Source organism: Talpa occidentalis, unplaced genomic scaffold, assembly GCF_014898055.3.
Source record: "Talpa occidentalis isolate TD23 unplaced genomic scaffold, MPIMG_talOcc4v2.1 talOcc4.4, whole genome shotgun sequence".
Taxonomy (NCBI): domain Eukaryota; kingdom Metazoa; phylum Chordata; class Mammalia; order Eulipotyphla; family Talpidae; genus Talpa; species Talpa occidentalis.
This window is the reverse complement of record NW_023604295.1, coordinates 102224945-102245441: the sequence shown is the minus strand read 5'-3', so window position 1 is coordinate 102245441 and position 20497 is coordinate 102224945. Positions and strand designations below refer to the sequence as shown.

The following is a 20497-nucleotide window of genomic DNA, read 5'->3' as shown; positions in this document are numbered from 1 at the left end:
CGAACGTGCCGACGCCAGAGCCTGGACGTCAGGTTGGCGCTGACGCGCGTGCGCGCCGCCGGGGGCGGGGGAGGTAACGGCGGGAAGGCTCGGGGGCGCGCTCGCGGCGGCGCTGTAACCGCATGTGCGCACGTAGGACTGTCGAGGGCTGGGCATGCCCTGGGCCCGGGGCCGCCGAGGCTCCGGGGATGCCGCCCGCCGTGCGGCGGTGTGGGCCCGGGCTGCTGGCCACCGCCGCCCGCTGGCCTTCGGCCCGCCCCCGCCGGCCCGGGTCCGCTCTGGCTCTCCGCCCGCCGGCCTCGCCGCGTACGCCCAGCCCACCTGCGGAGGCGGACGTGGCCCTCCCCGGCGCGCCAACCGGGCCCGCCAGGTGGTCAGCCTCTCCCGGGAGGGAGGGCGTCGGGGGGGCGAGCTGCCTTCATGGCCTCATCGTCCCCGGCGGAGCGAGCCGCGGGCCTGCCTTCCTCTTCAGGGGAGGGACTGTCGGCACAGCCCTCCCGCCTAGGCTGCCATATCTGGTTAGCTTCCTAGCCTTGTTGCGATTTAGGTCGTTGACGGCAGGTGATAGTGATCCGTGTATGGCGAGGAGTTCAGCAGTTTTTTAAAAGTGGGTTGGTTTAAAAACTTGTAATGTTGGCACAGGCGGCACAGACATGTGGCAGACATCGCGAAGGACTGAAGTTGGGGAATCCCGAACTGACAGATCGCCCCACACAAATCAGGGATTGGAAATAAAAAGTGGGCTTCAAAGGACGGTTCCTTAGGAACATTTTTATTATGAAGATATTTGAAGAGCGTAAATCTAGAATGTGGTTTTTCTTAAGTCCCTGATGAGCCTGATGTCAGCGACTGGCCTACATTTGTGGTGATAGTAGTTATTTGCACAAGGTAGTTTCCTTGAGCTTTGCAGCTGATTCCTTAAACCAGTTTATTATTATTATTTATTATTTATTTATTTATTTATTTATTTATTTATTTATTTATTTATTTATTTTGTGGGCCCCTCGCCGGCGGCTGGGGAACGAACCGGCGCTGCAGAGGCTGCGGGCAGCCTCGCAGCCCGGTGCTCAACCGCTGCGCCACCAGGGGAGGCCCAACCAGTTTTTTATTTTTTAATTATTCCTTTTAATAAAGTATGTGTTGGGTAGGTGCCCCCCCAATGCTTACTTTGCTTTATAGACAAAAGAGATCATAGGGCTCATCCCATGAGCTTCAATATTTACATTTATATTTAGCTGTGCGTATATATTTTCTTGAGTGTTTATCCCTAGCTTGCCCTTTGACTATCATTATCAGTGATCAGTACAGTAAAAAAAGGCTGACATTAAAATGGGTTAGAGATTTGTAAACCTTCAGATAGCGTTAGGACCTCTTTACGTGTGTAGACTCATAATTTTTAAATTATTGGTAATTGTTATACTGATGCCATTTTCCTCTCATTGGAAGGTAGAAGACCTTTACTTAGTCCTGGTTCTCATGTGGTGTGGTGACTGATGATGACAGCAGCCAGTCTATTATGTCAGTTTCCGGCTTTAAAAAAAGAAGTCAACTTGATTTGAAATTCACCTAAAGCTGACATTGACATAGATCTCGAGAATTGAGATTTTGATTTTTTATGTTACTTTAGGATTTTTCCCTCTCCAAGGACCTAATTTTTTTTTCATTAGAAAATCCATAGTGCTGTCATCACAGATACACAGATTAATATAAAATCTGTAAATGTCAGTATTCAGTCTATGTTCAGAGTTACCCAGTTACACCATTATCTTCTTATAAGTTTACTTGTTTGGATCAAAAGCCTGTAGAAATCCACGTGTGGAATTTAGTTGGTATACCTTTTAAGTCTTTTAATATGGCAGTTCCTGACCTCCCATTTCTCCCCTGAATATTCTAAATTTAAGTGCATTTTCTCTCTAGTTAGATCTAGAATTGCAATGTCCTGTATAGTAACCATCAGTTATCTGTGGCTATTTAAATGAATTAAAATAATATTCCATTGGTAGATAAATATTCAGCTGGTCCCCTATTGATAGACAGTTGTGTTTTCCTACAATTATAAATAGTGCTACAACATACAGCCTTGTGCATGGTGATTTTGTATTTTTGCTGTGTATCTTTGGGATAGATTCCTGGGATCAAAGGGTAAATGCATAGATATTAGTTGTTAGGTATTGCCCAGATCTCTATAGTAGTTGTGTCATTTTGCACTCCCACCCACCATGTATGTGAGTGCCTGTTTTCCCCTAGCCTAGTCGTCAGAGTAAATTGTCCAACTTCTAATTTTTGATTAATCTAATACAGAAGAAAGAATAACCCAGTGTAGTTTCAATTAGTATTTTCTAATGTGAAGCAAGGTTGAGCATCCTTTTCAATGTTTAAGATCATTTGCATTTTTTTTTTTTCTGGGCAATGGTAACATTTATTGTTTATTCGAGCAGCCACAGTTTATTAGTCATAATATATCTGTCAGTCCAGGGTGTGTGTTTGCAATAACACCAAGACCAGTAGAGGGCAGAGCATTGCTATCTTCTTTTAAACAATTCTTGCTAGGTAGGCACATCCCATCTTTCAGCATACATTTATTCATAATTCTATCCAGAGTTTTAATTTTCTCTCACTGTCCTATTTTATGAGTAATTTGATCACGCTCATATAATATGAATATTTTTCCTGATCTGTAAAACAAAAAAAGGTTAAATTGGAGACTGTTAGGTCCTTTCTAGCTCTTAAGTTCCAATTCGTTAATGAATTTCAAAGATTTGTCCATTATCAGATAATCCTGTTTGGACTCTTTTCCCTCTAAGATATAAAGTATGTTTTTCCTTGCTTCTTACACTTGGTGAAAAAGGCCTGTATTTCTTTTAATCATTCTAGACCAGATTTCACTGATTTAAAAGTCTTCATTCCAAAGGACCATTACAATAAATAATGTCTGTTGATATGCTTGTGTAACTACGGAAATACTCAGATTGTCCTATATTAATTGTAGAGCTACAGTTTCCATTTAATGTTAGTAGCAATTGGTAGCGGATCATCAGGCTGTAATTACTTAAATATGTATTTAATATGAAAAAAGAATGTCTAACTGCAGAATTATCACATGGTGCAGGCAAAGAAGAATATAGAATGACATACTACATATAGTTGAATGAGGGTCAGCTTGGTCAGGAAAGGAATCACTGATGTAGCTATGACAAACTCAGAAAAATCAGTCCTTTATTTACCTGATCCTGAAGGGGCACTGATGGTGTTGGTGTTTGGCAGCTACTCAAGCAGCCTTCTGGTATTGTTAAACACCTCACATTAGTAAGATTAACTTTACCCTCCCCCTTTGCCTTTAAAAAAATAAATATAGAGGGCGGAGCAACATGGCGGCGAGGAGACGCTGCGAGTAAGATCTCCCATTAAAAAAAGTTAATAGGGAGGAAAAGCGGCAGGTCCCAGTGAGAACTGGGACACGGAAGATAAACGGACGACTCCAGCAAACTGCCCGAAGAAGAAAGTGGCCATAAAAGAGGACTAGAAGGGAGGGAAGCGCAGAACCCTGCTCCCCTCCCCCGCCCACAGAGGCAGCACTCTCCGACCGGCAGAGAGGAGAAAAACAACAAACCAAAACGGCCAACAAGAAAAACGGACACAGCAAGCGGGACTGTGAGTGGAAAGGAACTATTGCAGCCACCACACCCCGCGAACGGGAGCTGAGGCGAACCCTGCAGGATCCGCCGCGGAGGTGAGCTCCAGGTGCCATTAAAGAGAGCCCCGCCCCCCCAGGAGGAGACCAGCCCCAGCACACAGCCCCGGCCGCCCGGTAAGCTTGCGCGGAAAGTGGCGCGGATCCAGACCGGATCGCAGCTGCCCAGGTCCCCGCGCCTGCGACCTAGGCTTGCGGGGAGACGGCGGAGGCCCTCCCTGAGTGAGCAGGAACAAGGCGCCCAGGCAGGGGAGCGGGATTCAAAAGGCGCCATTCCCGCGCCACTGATCTGGGCTACAGCCCGCGTCCTGGAACTGAGGGCTTTGGAACTGAGACCCGGGGCACGAAATTAGGGGCGTGGGTTCCCCACGACGGTGGGGCACAAGGCAGACACAGCACCCCAAAGCCTTTGAGGTGTACCCTACCATCCCCGCTCTGCTCCCTGTCCCACGGGGTGGAAAATCAGCTCCCCAAGGGCTCTAGGAGAGATCTCTGGCGCCACCTAGCGACTTGACCCCAGCACAGGCTACTGAAGGAGCTAGTGGCCAGCTGGGGAGTTAGCCCACACCTGGCTCCTTCCGAACAAGTAGTCTGAGCCCACAGGGAGAGCGAGCACCCACAGCCGGGGCAGACCAGGCGCGCAGAAGAGTGTGCCTGAGACCAGACGCGCAGGGAGTGTGTCCCACATCACCATTTTAGAACAGGGACATTTCTTCAGTAAAGACTACCTGCAGAAGGCTTCCTCAGGAGCCAGAGGTGAGCGGGGGAAGTTCGCCCACGCCAGACCCCCTCTGGCCTGCAGTCCAAGCCCAGAGGGGAGCAGGAACCCACCGCCGGGGCAGACCAGGCGCACAGGGGAGTGTGTCCCCACATCGGCATTTTAGAACAGGGACCTTTCTCCATTAAAGGCTGCTTGAAACTGACAGATGACTCCTGGAAGAACCAGAGGGGAACAGAGAAGCCCACCCAAGATGCCGGCAAGTCCCAACAAACACAGTGTCCCAACGCATACGGCAAATTAGAAAACAGACAGTAGGGAGGAGAAGAACCACACGCAACCTAGCAACTCTCCAGAGAAAAAGCACACCACAAAAAGAAAGCCAGCCCCCAGATTGCAAAGACAATAACTTGGAAGAATTTCTGAGCCTTCCAGAAAGAGAATTTAAAATTGCCGTGATTAAAAAACTGACAGAAGTCATAAAGGAAAACAATGATAAGGGAAAAATAATCAACGATCAGAAGAATGCAATTGAGTCCCTAGAGAGGGAAAACAATGGTCAGAAGAAAGAAATTGAGTCCCTAAAGAGGGAAGTAAAAGAAATGCAGGAGATCAAAGAATTAATGGAAGAACTAAAGAATTCTGGGAAAAGCAATGAAAGCAGAATAGATGAAATGGAAGAACGAATAAGTAATCTTGAAGACACAGAAATAAAAAGAACCAAAACAGAAAAGGAAAGAGAAGTACAAAGGAAAAAGAACGAAGAAAGACTTCGGGAACTATCTGACTCCATGAGGAAAGGAAATATAAGAGTTATAGGAATACCAGAAGGAGAGGAGAGAGATGTAGGAACAGAGAAAATATTCAAAGAGATAATTGAAGAGAACTTCCCAAATGTGAAGAAGGAGCTGAAAATTGATATACAAGAAGCAAGAAGAACACCAAACTTCCACGACGAAAGGGAAAATACAGCAAGACACATAATAGTAAAGCTCCCAAGAATCCAGGACAAGGAAAAAATAATGAAGCTGGCAAGAGGGAAGAAACAGATTAACATTCAAAGGAAAACCAATCAGGCTGACATCAGACTTCTCTGAAGAAACACTACGGGCAAGGAGAGAGTGGAGGGACATAGTCAACAGACTCCAAGAAAACAGATGCCAACCAAGAATACTCTATCCCGCAAAGCTCTCCTTCCTCTTTGAAGAAAGAATATGGACCTTCCCAGACAAACAGAAACTCCGGAATTTCATTGCAACTAAACCCCCACTCCAAAAAATACTACAAGGAGTCCTAAAGCCAGAACCTCAGAGGGACGAATAACAATGAAAGAAGGCCAAAAAAAAAAAAAAAGTTATTAAAAGAATAAATAAATAAAATCAAAGGAAAGACAAACACAATGGCAAATACAGATGTTAACATATCAATATTAACTCTAAATGTAAATGGACTAAACTCTTCAATAAAAAGACACAGAGTGGCAGCCTGGATTAAGAAACAAAACCCAACCTTTTGCTGTCTCCAGGAAACACATTTAGCTACAAAAGATAAAAATAGGCTCAAAGTTAAAGGATGGAAAACAATCCTACAAGCAAATGGACCAAAAAAGAAAGCAGGAACAGCTATACTTATATCAGATAAAACAGATTTCAAACTCAAAAAGATAAAAAGAGACCCCAATGGTCACTACATTATGATCAAGGGGACAATACTTCAAGAAGAAATAACACTCATTAACATATACTCACCAAACGAAGGAGCACCAAAATATATCAGAAAACTGTTGTCCTCTCTGAAAACAGACATCAGAGAAAACACATACGTAGTGGGAGACTTCAACACACCACTATCAACAATGGATAGATCAACAAGACAAAAAATAAGTAAAGAAACCAAAGCTCTAAATAAGGACCTAGAGCAATTAGGCTTAACAGACATCTATAGAACACTAAACCCCAAAAAAACGGAGTACACATTTTTCTCAAGCGCACACGGATCATTCTCCAGGATCGATCACATACTGGGGCACAAGACAAACATCAACAGATACACCAAGATTGAAATCATATCAACCATCTTTTCTGACCATGAAGGCATCAAATTAGAAATAAACCATAAAAAGAAGGCAAGGAACTTTCCTACCTCATGGAGATTAAAAACCACACTACTGGAAGACCATTGGACTAATGAGGAGATCAAAGAAGAAATTAAAAAATTTTTTGAATTGAACGACAAGGAGGACACTAATATCCTAAATGTATGGGATGCAGCAAAAGCAGTAATAAGAGGAAAATATATAGCAATAGAAGCTCACATCAAAAAACAAGAAAGAACGCAAAGAAACAACCTCATCTCGAAGCTCAAAGATCTAGAAAAAGAACAACAAAAAAACCCCAAAACCAGTAGAAGAAAAGAAATAATAAAAACCAAAGCAGAAATAAATGAAATTGAAACTAAAAAAACAATCCAAAAGATCAATGAAACCAAGAGCTGGTTTTTTGAAAAAATCAATAAAATAGACAAACCCCTAGCCAGGCTCACAAAGGAAAAAAGGGAGAAAGCACAAATAAACAGGATCATCAATGAAAGAGGAGAAATCACAACGGACACAGCAGAAATCAAAAGAATAATCAGTAACTACTATGAACAGTTATATGGAAACAAGTTTAACAATCTAGAGGAGATGGACAAATTCCTACAACTCTACAATCACCCAAAGCTAGATAAAGAAGAAATAGAACACCTAAACAGACCAATTACAATTAGCGAAATTGAAATGGTAATAAAAACCTCCCCAAAACAAAAGCCCAGGACCTGATGGATTTACAAATGAATTCTACCAAACATTCAGAGACGAATTAGTGCCTATCCTTCACAAACTCTTCCAAAAAATTGAGAAGGAAGGGACAATACCAAACACGTTTTATGAAGCCAACATTACACTAATACCAAAACCGAACAAGGACAACACAAAAAAGGAAAACTACAGGCCAATCTCCCTAATGAACACTGATGCAAAAATCCTCAATAAAATTTTAGCTATCAGAATCCAACAATGTATCCATAAGATAATTCACCACGACCAAGTTGGATTCATTCCAGGGGCACAAGGATGGTTTAACATCCGAAAATCAATCAACGTTATCCAACACATCAACAAAAAGAAATATAAAAACCATATGATAATATCAATAGATGCTGAGAAAGCTTTCGACAAAGTGCAACACCCATTCATGATAAAAGCCCTTGAAATTCTGGGGATACAAGGAACATACCTCAACATCATAAAGGCCATCTATGACAAGCCAACAGCCAGTATCATTCTCAATGGTGAAAAGCTGAAAGCAATTCCATTAAGATCTGGAACAAGACAAGGATGTCCACTCTCACCATTGCTTTTCAATATAATACTGGAAGTCCTAGCCAGGGCAATAAGACAAGAGAAAGACATCCAAGGAATCCAAATAGGAAAAGAAGAAGTCAAACTATCACTATTTGCAGACGATATGATATTATACATAGAGAACCCCAAAAACTCCACAGAAAAGCTAATTCAACTCATCAATCAGTTCAGTAAAGTGGCAGGATACAAAATCAACACGCAAAAGTCAGTAGCCTTCCTATACACAAACAATAAATCTGAAGAAGAAGAAATCAAAAAGACCATCCCTTTTGTTATTGAAACAAAAAAAATCAAATATTTGGGAATAAATCTAACAAAAGAGGTAAAGGACCTATACAAAGAAAACTATAAAACACTGTTAAAAGAAATAGAAGAAGACACAAAGAAATGGAGAGACATCCCCTGCTCATGGATTGGAAGAATAAACATTATTAAAATGGCCATCCTACCAAAAGCAATATACAGATTCAATGCTATTCCAATCAAAATTTCAATGTCATTCTTCAAAGAAATAGAACAATTATTGATGAAGTTCATATGGAATCACCAAAAACCCCGAATAGCCAAAGCTCTCCTGAAAAAAAAAGAAGGGAATGGAGGCATCAGACTCCCAGACTTCAAACTATACTACAAAGCCATAATCATCAAAACTGCATGGTATTGGAACAAGAACAGACATACAGACCAATGGAATCGAATAGAAAATCCAGAAATAAACCCACAGATTTATGGTCAACTAATCTTTGACAAAGGAGCAAAGAATATGCATTGGAGCAAAGAAAGTTTGTTCAATAAATGGTGCTGGGAAAACTGGGTCGCTACATGCAAAAGAATGAAGCTTGACCACCACCTCACACCATACACAAAAATCAACTCAAAATGGATTAAAGAACTAGACATAAGACCTGAAACCATAAAATATATAGAAGGAAATATAGGCGAAACACTACGTGATTTGCACATCAAAGACATCTTTACAGACACATCACCCAAAGCAGTGATAGTGAAGGCAAAGATAAACAGCTGGGACTACATCAAATTAAAGAGCTTTTGCACAGCAAAAGAGACAATAACAAAAACAAAGAGAAACCCCACCAACTGGGAGAACATTTTTGCACCCAACACTAATGATAAAGGACTGATCACAAAAATCTGCAAAGAGCTGATGAGACTCAGCAACAACAAAGAAAATAATCCAGTCAAAAAATGGGCAGAAGAGCTTAAAAGAAACTTCTCTGAAGAGGAAATGCAAATGGCCAACAGGCATATGAAAAAATGTTCAACATCACTTGTCATCAGGGAAATGCAAATCAAAACTACCATGAGATACCATCTTACACCAGTGAGAATGGCACATATTAAAAAAACTAGCAACAACAAATGTTGGCGAGGGTGTGGAGAAAAAGGAACGCTTCTGCACTGTTGGTGGGAGTGCAAACTGGTCCAACCACTGTGGAAAGCTGTATGGAGATTTCTGGACCTACTAAACATAGAGCTTCCATATGATCCAGCAATTCCACTCCTAGGTATTTACCCAAAGGACACAGAAACATCAATTCCAAAGAACACCTGCACCCCTATGTTTATAGCAGCACTGTTTACAATAGCTAAGCTTTGGAAACAACCCAAATGCCCAAAAATAGATGACTGGATCAAGAAGATGTGGTACATATATACCATGGAATATTACTCAGCATTCAAAAAAGATAAACACATGCAATTTGCAGCAACATGGATGGCGCTGGAAGGGATCATGCTCAGCGAAATAAGCCAAAAAGAAAAAGAAAAATACCGGATGGTCTCACTCATAGCAGGAATCTAGAAAACTTAAATAAGGGACCAGGAAAATGAATAACTATAAGAAAGTGAAAATCAAAATCAACAAAAAACTATGAACCAGAGACACTTTTAGGGGGGCGGGGGTGGGAGGGGAGGGATTGGGGTCAGAATGGGGGGGCTGCAATTGTATGGGGAATATAACAATAAAATTTATTAAAAAAAAAATAATTAAAATTAAAAAAAAAAAATAAAAAAATAAATAAATAACAGAGATCTCAGTCTTAGTCTGAGAGCATTATTTTGATTCCTGAAATGGCATCTTGCCCAGGTGTAGACTATGCATCTTCACTACTGTACTGCTGCCACCAGGTGGACATGGTGACAATATACTTCACTTTATATTTTTTCTTGTGTTAGGACTTTCTGATTTGGTTTGATTTTTGCTGCCAAGCGGCAGCTACTAACTAGAGAAGTCTGTGCTGATAATTAAAGATATGGAATATTGTAAAATATCTGAATATTTTACATTGGCTGAGGCTGTGAAGTCACACCACCTAGGTTTGAATCTGAGGATTACAATTCACAACCTATTTGGATTAGTTTACCAAATAGGTTACTGAACCCTTCAAGTCTCAATTTCCTGAGAGTAATGGTATCTGTATTTTTTTTAAATCTGGAACATTTCACGAATTTTCACATCATCCTTGTGCAGGGGCCATGCTAATCTCTTTGTTGCTCCGTTTTTAGTGTAAGTGCTGCCTTAACGAGCACAAGTGTCTTTTATGAGTGTTGAAGAGATTGAACTAGACAATATAATAAAGACAGAACAGATTCAATGACTTTTAGCTTTTATTCTAAATATTGCTAATTATTAAAGAATATCTGGAATACATAATGCATTATATATTACCAAATGTGTATTACTAGTGTATATTACTAAATGTATCAATGTCTAATGTGACCTAAGGAAGTATAATTTTATTAATAGTATTTTTTAATAACTAGTTCCAATGCCTTTAGGAATAGCACTTTCCTACATATTGAATAAATGTCCATCTATAGTTATTAGAAGCATGCTATTTATAGTATACATTTAATTGGCTATTAGAATACCATGCAAAAACTGGAAGGCACCTTGGAGAGCATAGTTCATGCTCCTCATTTTACAGATGCAAAAACTTAAGTTCAAAGACACAAAGCTACTTAGTTGCAGAGCAGGACTATGTCCTGGCTCCCCATCTACACAGTACTGTGAACCTCGTACTGCCGCTCAGTTGCCATACAGTGGACCAAAACATGGGCTCTGCAATGTCTTATAATTGTATCCTGATTTGGCAAAGTGGAGTGAAACAAAATTTTTTTCTTTAGGTGTTTATTTTATCTAATATTGGTGTGATATGAAGGATAACCTGACTGGGGAAAAAAAAAAAAAAACTTCTCTGGCATATATATTTTTTTTAATAGAGTCATGTTTTATTTATTTGTTTGTTTGTTTGTTTGTTTTGTTTATACATGCACTGGGTACAGTCAGAAGCGCGGGAGGGTGAGAGAATTCAGAGCCAGAGCGGGGAGCAGAGCAGGCAGAAGGACTGAAGTACACTGCTGAGGGGAGCAGCCGGCGGCAGGAGAGGTCTGTGCGCCATGTGGGACCCTCCTCTGGTGGCTGGGGAGCAGCTGGGGATTGAACCAGCGCCGCAGAGGCCTCGGGCAGCTTCGCAACCCAGCGCTCAATCGCTGCGCCACCGGGGAGGCCCTCTCTGGCATATTTATGCATGGATAGCGAAATACTCCTGTTAGTAAATTGAGAAATAAATGCAAATAACATGTAGTGTTATTTTCCAGTCAGTTCTCTGTGTCTCTGGGACACCCTCTGTGTGCCTCTGTCACTGCATTTATCACACTTGGGGGACATTTTTGGTTAATTTTTTTCTGTACCTAACTGGACTCTTAGTTCTGTGAGAAGGGCCACATCTTTTATCACTATATATCTAGTGATTGGTACAATCTGGAATTCTTTTTTGATGAAAGAATCCCCTTTTCAAAACAATGTAATTTGTAGAGAAGGCATTAGGGCAGTGGGGTGGGACCACACTATAGTCCAAGACCATTATTCATTCAGGGTTGAGCCTTTGAAGACTGGGGGGGGGAAGGGGAGGCGGGGGGTGGGGGGTGGGGGGAGGCTGTTTCTCAGGAGTGAGAAGTGGTTTGACATTGATTAGCATTTCAAAGATCTACGGTAGGTGCTACTCATCTTGGCCTTAGAAATATATTTTTTAAAAGATTTATTTATTTATGCATACGAGAGCTGGGGTAAGGCCAGAGATGTGGGGGGTGAGAGGATTCACCAGAGACAGAGTGGGGAACAGAACAGGCAGACCAACTGAAATACACTGCTGAGGGGAGCAGCAGGCGAGACAGAAGAGGTCTGCTGTGCCATGTGGGTTGCTCCCTGGCCAGCGGGGGTATCACACTCCTGCTGCAGAGGCTGCGGATTGCTTCATAGTGCAGTGCTTAACCCCTTGCACCACCAGGGAGGCCCTTGGCCTTAGGAATTTAAGGGTGGTCTTTCCTCGGTCTAATTTTCCTGTCATTATGGTGTGTCTTTCCCTTTTTATGGCACTCTGTTCTGTCTCCCTTCCCTTTCTCTGCTGGGCTCTGCTCTGCAGTTCTCCAACTATGACTAGCCTGGGGTGGGGCGGGGGGGGGGAGCGGGGGTGGGGGCACGGAGGGCAAGTAATTGGAAGGGGAGTTGAGATAATTTTAGCCCAAAGCATCCAGCATTTGCCATGGTGAATTGCTACACTAATTTACGGGGCTGCAGGAATGACTGAAATTGTTTTTTTATTCTTGAGGGATGAATGTAAGGAATAAGGGTATGAAAAAAACTCATTTCTGATGTAGTATAGCCCCTCTGAATGAACTGTTAAACACTAGGAGCAATGAGGTGCAGAAGAGAGGAGGGCCCACACAGCAGCATTTTAGGAGTTGGGGTTTTTTTAAGAAGATTCACAGGCCTGTCATCTCAAGGGTGAATAGGATCTCCTGTGATGGACCACAGACTTCAAGCTACTTCAAGCTCTGATGTGTAAGACACCTAAGTTCCTCTCATTTTGTAAGAGGGGTTTGTGTCAGTGCCCTCTGCTTCTAGTGCCCTACCTCCTCCCTGGCCCACCATTACATTAGGAAGTGGGATACAACAATGAGGTGTTTGTTTTCAATCATGTGGGGAGAGTACCAACAACAATTTAGCTAATTTTAAGTAATTTTTTTGAGTCTGAAACGTATTTGATCCTAATATTTCTTGAAGTAATAATACCCCTTGACAGTTTCTGTAGTTATCCTCAGCAGTGCTGCATTTTCTTGTTAATTATATGCTTTCATTCACATTCTTAGGCTTATAAGTTGGCATGTTAGAACTTAAAACATGAATTTTCTCTGATTGATTCTTTTCGTTTTCCCAGTTGCCAAAACAAAGGGGATTTGGTGATGGAGGCTTTATTGGAAGGAATGCAAAACCGGGGACATGATGGGTAAGTTTGCTTTTGACCATAAGCTTCTCACTTAAATTTGTAAAATCGTTTCCCAGCTAGCTTACTTGCTTCCCACGCTTTTTATTTTGGCCACCTGAGAATATGGTATAAACTTACTTAGATTTTTCCTGAAGCCTTCCCTAAAATATTACAAAAGAGCTAGTTGTTGATTATGGAAGTCTTTCTCATAGTTCAGCTTATGACTTTATTCCTGTGTTTGATGAAATGACTTAGGCTTTTGATTGGCTAATTAGAGGAAGACAATATTATTGATATGAACATTAAAAAGAAAAGTTCAGAAATCCTATTCTTTACTTCTTATAGTTTGTTTATTCACAGTGTTCTACCTTCGTTAAGTTTATCTGCTGTATGTTTATGTGTGTTAGATGAAAAGCCACTTGGACAGATGATCTTAAGTTTCTGTTCTTATTTATAGTGGATTTTTGACATCCTGCGAAGCAGAACTACAGGAGCTTATGAAACAGATTGATATAATGGTGGCTCATAAAAAATCTGAATGGGAAGGGCAGACACATGCTCTAGAAACTTGCTTGGATATTCGTGAACGGGAACTTAAGTCTCTTAGGGGTCAGTTGGATGAGAAACACAAAGAGGTAAAGCAGTTGATTCACTTCTCTTTTAGATACTTTGACCTTGACTTTTATATTAAATGTTTCTTAAATATTTGTTGAAGAAAACATTTGTTTGTCAAGTTAGTTTTTATATTGTCTTTTTGTCTGATGGTTTCTTGTAGAAGGAAATTTCATTGTGAAAATGCATAAAAATATGAATATTTAAGGATCTTGTTACCTTGATCACATATAACACTTGCATAACCCCTTTAAGAAAATGCAGAGGGTGTCACAGGATCTTTATGTAACCCCCATCCTATTATGTGTCTATATTAACATTCAATTTAGTGAAAGTTATTTTTTATCTTATTGTAGCTTGTAACTAATGCAAAAAGCAATGTTAAGGTCAAAATTCAAGAATTTGCTTTTTTAAGTTAAATTTAAATCAAAATTTAGAAGAACACTTCAAAGGCTTGTATGTACCCTTGTTGAAAATTAAAAGAAAAGGAAAAAAAGAGGAAAATAAAAATTACTTGCAATCTCACCATATAGATTTTGGAGTTTTGGGGGGAAGGTTTAATAATTGCTAATTAGTAAGAAGCAACACACTGATATTAGAAGGGAAGCAGAAAACATTTACAAACGCAAGCATTGCCCTTAAGTTTCTGGCATGAATGTCCATCTCAGAATGACTGGAAGGATTGTAGGGAAATAATGGTTCCAAGCCCTACCCTAAGGGACTTTGTAGTCCCTAGACTTGCTAGTAGGATTGTGCTCATAAGTGCTGTCAGTCAGGATATCCAGATACACTTTCGTGGGTCGTACACTTTGAGATTGTGAGTCTGGTTATGGCACTTCTCAGGAAAATTTAGAAATGTTTCATGAAACAAGGGAAGAGTTTTGGTTGATAAAAATGTTTTTATGTTTTTCAAGAGATTTTCGATTGTAGGCTATTTATACTTTGTGTCAAAGTAAAACATAGTAATATTGGCCATGGATATCATCTACTAAACTGGAATTTATTTTAAAATTCGTGTAGACCTCTTAGTATTTTAAAATTTGTGTAGACCTCTTAGTATTTTAAAATTGCACCGCAAACAATGATAATTGCATGAGATGATAATCATATTTGATTTTTTAAAATAATCACAATTTAGGTAGGGTCAGTGCTCCTTCTCCTACTGTAGCTTCCATCTCTTTATTTCTTCTAGGGTAAAACAAAAGTAGTTTTGCTTATTAAGTTAACATGATAATGGCTTCCTACTTAAGAAAAGCACTGTGAATATACATTATGCATATACAGTATACACTGTGAATATCTAAATCATTACTTGTGTTAGAAATACATTGAAGAAATTCCTGTGTGTTTTTGTGTGTGTGATCATGACCATATTTAGTCACTCTTGAGTCTGTTTGAACTTATTCCTGTACGTTAGTTTTGATGTCAGGGCCATTATTACCATTATTTAATACCCTAAAGAGAAATTAAAGGCATGGAATGGATAGGTTTGATGGTAAGGACTTGAAGATTACACATTTGGCCTGGGGACATAAAAGAAAATTTGAAATTGCATCTGTCTGGCCTATTTGCTGCTTCATTGATTGGCTGCTGAAAGTTGATTAAATTCCTCAAAGTAAAATGCTTTTACCAAACCTAGTAATGGGAAACTATTCTGTAGAATTTGTCTGTGAAATAGTATTGGTAATACTATGTTCATAACCTACTTTGAACAGTACCTGATATAAGGTCTAGAAAATAAGACTTTTAGTTTTTGTCATTCTTATTTATTTGAAAGTTACAAGTCTACAGGCAGGCACTCTGTGGTATAAACCAGTGCTGCTCAAATGATAGATACATGATGAGATAAAAGTTTGCACCAGAATGTAAATCAGTACATTGCAGCTCCTTCATTTCATAGAAAGTTTTGCTACATAAAATTGTCAGTTGCACTAAACAGTGTGTTTCATCACATAGTTGATTTACATTCTACCTCATGCTCCTTATCTGCTACTGGATTGCTGTTTGTGATCAGCTCTAGCTTGCCTGCAGATCATACCATACAGACAGAGTACTAGGATACACAACTCATTTTGTGAGTGAGTGCTTTATGTGTTTTCTGATTACACTGTTGGGATTGGGTGGATTTTAATGGACATTTTTGCTGCTCTTACCTTTTAAACATCCTACAGAACAGGTAGACCTAATGAGATGAGCGAGGAATTTGGTTGAATGGCCTTGGACAAATAATTTTCAGTTGAATGGCCTTGGACAAATAATTTAACCTCTCTGAGCCCCTGTTTCATCATGAGTAAAATTAGGATATAATCTCCATGTCCTGTGTTGTTATCAAGGAGTTGCTATTTAAGAAACTTTGAAAACTATAAATAGTATTTAAAATAATCAGTAATTTCAGCATTTTTCCTTCCATCACCAATAATGACAATTTCAATCTTTGGCTCCCTTTCTCTGTCAAATGCTTGTGTTTAGTATTACTCTTAGTATTTAACCTTTTTTGTCTCTTCTCTTCTTGAAGAAATTTAAATCTTGTTGCGTGTCCATTATAAGCCAGAAACTGGTACATAAATAAAATTAAGTAGTCTTTTCTTCATATTTATGTTTGCCACATATAGTAGCTAAAAAGAAAAATGACTCTACAAGACTAAACAACAACAAAAAGTAGTATAGGCTTCCCCAGTTATCAGAGTGTAGGAATGTGTCTGTTCAGATGAGATGACAGATTATTTTGGGACTCTAGGAACACTATTGTCATTAATTTAGAGGGAAAAAAATTTCGAGCATTTCCTAAACTGAAAAATAACCTACTAAATAGGTTGTTCCACTTTGGATAGCTGAGGAACAGTGGGGTGATCTGCCCTACCCCACTGAACCTAGGGTTCTTCCTTCCTTCATTTCAGTTTATTTAACTGTTTCCTTTGCTCTTCTCCCTGTGTTTCTGAAAGTAACATTTTATACTGATACTTCTTAACTTTCAGTTTTGGCTCTGTATGGTAAGTCTTGTATATCTTAATTTTCAGTTGGATGTTTTTCAGTATTTACCTCGTTGAGATGGTAAATATTATTAACAGTTGAGCCTGATAATATAACAATAATCATACTTATATTTTGTACCTTTTTTTTGTTTTCCCAGGAATTAGTAATTGTCTAATTTTCTTGTGCTTTAAAAAAAATGTACCTGCTATTGATTTTTCCCAAGTCTGACACAAGTGTAAGCCTTCTTTCAGTATATTCATTCATTGTAGGTAATCTTTCCTGTTTTGGTTTTCCCCTGTGAAGACATCTTATTTGGAGCTCATTCTCAAATAAGGATAAGTTACTCTTTATGTAGCTGTCAACCTGGGAACTCCCTTCACCATTATTCTGGAAATTTCTATGCTTTTCTCTTTTTTTGCTTTGTATTCTCTCCCATCTTCTTTATAAGTTTACTTCTCCATTTTGGTAGAGCATACTTTTGAGAGCTTACATATCTGAAAATATTTATCCTCTTCCAAAGTTTAATTGGCCATGGAATTCTGCTTTAGAAGGAAACTTCACCCAGGATATTTTTGGTTAAGTGTGACCCTTTCAGATTTTAACATTTAGTAACGACAAACTAGTTTGCCCCGCCCCCCCTTCACTGAAGACAACTAGGTAAGTTTTCAATTAAAAAAAAAAATCTACTTGAAGAGAGTGCTAACAAAGTAGTGAAAGAATGATCAGTCCAGAATCTGGATTAGGCTACAGGTTCAGGAGGGGAGCCCAGGGTTTGGGGCAGTAATTAGCTGAAGCTAGAGTAGGCAGCTGAGAGGTTGAGAGGCTGAATGGGATTTTTGATAACCTCAAGGAGCTAAGAGAATAAAGGACTTAGTGTCTATCTAAGGTGGCTCTTGAAGACAGAAACTGACTCAGGGCAAATCTAAATATTAGCATTATCATACTCAGACTTTATAATATCTGTTTCCTGTGCTCAAGGAGATAAAATATAAGATAGAGCATCTCAAGAAAGAATTGAAAGCTGTTTTTAAAATGTATGAAAATTATAATATTGAAAAATAGGAAAACTGAAGTTAAAACCTTAAAGATGAGACATAATTCGTGAACTGGAAGATAGAACAGAAAAAATATTCAGAGTACAGAACAGATAAAATAACAGAAAAGATGAAAGAGAATAAGAAAAAGATGACACAGTGAGAAGGTCTGAAATGTTTTTGGAAACCCTGAAGTAGAAAAAAGTGAGAATTGACAGAAGCAGTATTTGAAGATAAGTTGACTGAGCTTTTGACAAAAATGAGGATGACCAAGTATTTAAGAGGTACAAGAATCTCAGGCAAGATAAATAATAAAAAGAAATATTTGCTTAGGCTGAAAACTACAGATAAAACAGAAATCTGAAAAACAGTCAAAGGGGACAAAAAGGTTATATACCAAGAAAAAAAAAAAAGATATTTTATCTATAAACAGATCCTAACAGTGGATAAAACAGTGAAAGCTAGAGGACAGCAAATTATCTATTATGGCTTTTTCCCCTTGCCCAATCAGAAGTACATACCCAGAATAAAATGGAATTAAAATGACATCTCAGTTTGACAAAAATTAAAAGAATTTGTTACTAGAAGACATGAGCTAAGGAAATAGGAAGGAATGAAAGACAACAGTAAACGAGCGGGTAAATCTAAGTGACTATTGACTCTATAAAACAGTGGCCTTGTAAGTTTCATTTATATATAAAATTTTGATGGTATTTAAAACGGACTGCTAAATGAGTTGAAGTATTTCTGTAGTCCTTGGGTTGCATGTCAGTTGATAAAAATACTAATTGACTTTGGATTTAAGTTAGATCCATGTTTTAATCTTGAGAGAAACATTAACAGTACATAGAGTATATATCTTCCAAGCTCATGGGAGAAAAATGGAATAAGAAAAGAAAGTCCCAAAAAAAGACAAGAAAGGAGAGTAAAGGAGCATAGAGCTTGAGTATAAATAATGATGGGCTTCAGATGAATGGGTTCAGATGTTGGGGTTCAGTGTGTGAGTGAGTGAGGTCCTTAGTTTCCCTCTGAGAAGTTTCAGTAGAGTTTCCCATTCAGTGGCACATGGTGAGATTACTAAGGAAGAAAGATACTTGCATAGAGACAAATGCAGGCAAAGGTTTATTAGGAAAAAGATGCCTGCATAGACACAGGCAGGTTAAGAGCTGCCTTAGAAAGGATCAGGTTTAAGAAAGAGACATCTGCATAGATGCAGGCAGTCTTGGGGACAAGACCTATGTTTTGCCTGGGCAAGGGGCATTTTATAGGTTTCTTTGGGAGAGATTCATTCCTTTGTAGAATTTTATCTCTTTGGGGTGAGGTTGGGTTGGTTTACGGATAATCCTTTTTGGCCCTGCCTCAGATTCCTGGAAGATTCCATAACTGGTATAACAACTGGTTAATCATCCTTACTTCCATCACTGGCTTTTGTTCTTGTGGGACCTTCCATCTAAATTTTTCTACTCTAAGCTTCCATCAGTGGCACTTAATAAGAGATTTAAGTCCAAACAAGTCTGTCATGTGTAAATGTATTAAATAGCCTAGTTAAAAGATAACAGTTGTCCTACTAGGTAACAATAATTAATCCCAGTTATTTAGTTTTTATAGATACAGCCAAGTGAGAAGTAAATACTAAAATAAAAATATATACCACACAGACATTCTGAATAAAAAGATGGTGTAATTATATTCACATTTGAAAAAGTATTCCTGAAGCAGAGTCAGTGACCATAACTGAAGGTGAACAGAGAAGTGTTTCATATGAAATTGCAGGTTACATGACCATAGCAGACAGTCTTGGTGGTGGCCTGTGTCTTATCCTTTTTGCTCCCTGATTTCATCTTGCTGTTACATATAGGTCCCTGATAATGCCAGCACCCACTGCGCTGTCCCTGCCTTACTCCCCTACCCCTTTCTGTTCCCTTTCTCTTTCTCTCCACACCCTCTCCAAAACAAAAACAAGAACAAAAACAAAACCCTGGAATTGCTGGGCAAGCCTCAAGCAGTAGGAGGACTAGAATTGATGGAAAAATTCTGCAGTTTCTCATCCCTTACAGGAAGAATTCTGTAATACCTTCCATTTGATTCCTTGGTGAGTTTCCAGTGGAATTTTAGCCCCTGCCGCTTACTGCAAAAAACAGCTAAATTATAACCCACTTCCCTGGGTCACTTGCTCATGCTTCCTGTGATTATGTCCAATTATAAGCTCCAAAGTTCATGCCTCAGGCTATCCTTTCTGGGGAACTTAAGCCAAAATAAAATCTGAATTTGTAAGTATCTAATAAAATAGTCTTCAAAGAAATTTCTCTTTATCTGTATGTAAAAAGTGGCAGAACTACAAGGAGAAACAAATGAAGCACCAAAGGTAGTTGGGGATTTTAATCCACTTTTCTTAGTGGAACAAGCAATAAACATAGTAAGCATATAGATATGAAAAAATTCCAGATTTGACCTAATTTATACATACAGAGCATTGCACGACAGGGCTGCAGGAGTGTATGTTCTTTTCTGTCACAAAACTCTTTCCAAAATTGTCCATGGTCTGGTCCATAAAATAAATATTGACATAGTTCAAATACTCACAGAGTATATTCTCTGAACATAGTGGAAACAAGTTAGAAAAAGACACCTAGAGGGCCTCCCCTGGTGGCGCAGTGGTTTAGCGCTGCTGCCAGCAGCCTCTGCAGTGCCAGTTCGTTCCCTGGCCACTGGCGAGGGTCCCACAAAAAAAAAAAAAAAAAAAAAAGACACCTAGAAATTAAAAATCTTTTCATGCAT

The 20497-nt window shown here is 39.5% G+C and overlaps 1 protein-coding gene and 1 non-coding gene across 11 annotated transcripts in view; one reads left to right on the top strand and one right to left on the bottom strand.

Moving 5' to 3' along the window:
• The window catches only part of CEP63 (centrosomal protein 63), a 45223-nt gene that overhangs the window by 382 nt on the left and 24344 nt on the right, over nucleotides 1–20497 (top strand). For 3 of the 10 annotated variants that reach the window (XM_037525948.2, XM_037525951.2, XM_037525947.2), the window contains exons 1-3: nucleotides 421–518; nucleotides 13053–13121; nucleotides 13558–13735. In XM_037525948.2, the coding sequence (XP_037381845.1) occupies nucleotides 421–518; nucleotides 13053–13121; nucleotides 13558–13735 (345 nt within the window). Of the gene's footprint in view, nucleotides 1–10; nucleotides 33–311; nucleotides 371–420; nucleotides 519–12556; nucleotides 12677–13052; nucleotides 13122–13557; nucleotides 13736–20497 lie in introns of those variants that run through there. The other 7 variants (XM_037525953.2, XM_037525945.2, XM_037525949.2 and 4 more) reach the window with 6 other exon arrangements.
• LOC119258318 (U6 spliceosomal RNA) lies at nucleotides 10259–10362 on the bottom strand. Its single transcript, XR_005128189.1, has one exon. It is a non-coding gene; the product is annotated as a U6 spliceosomal RNA (small nuclear RNA).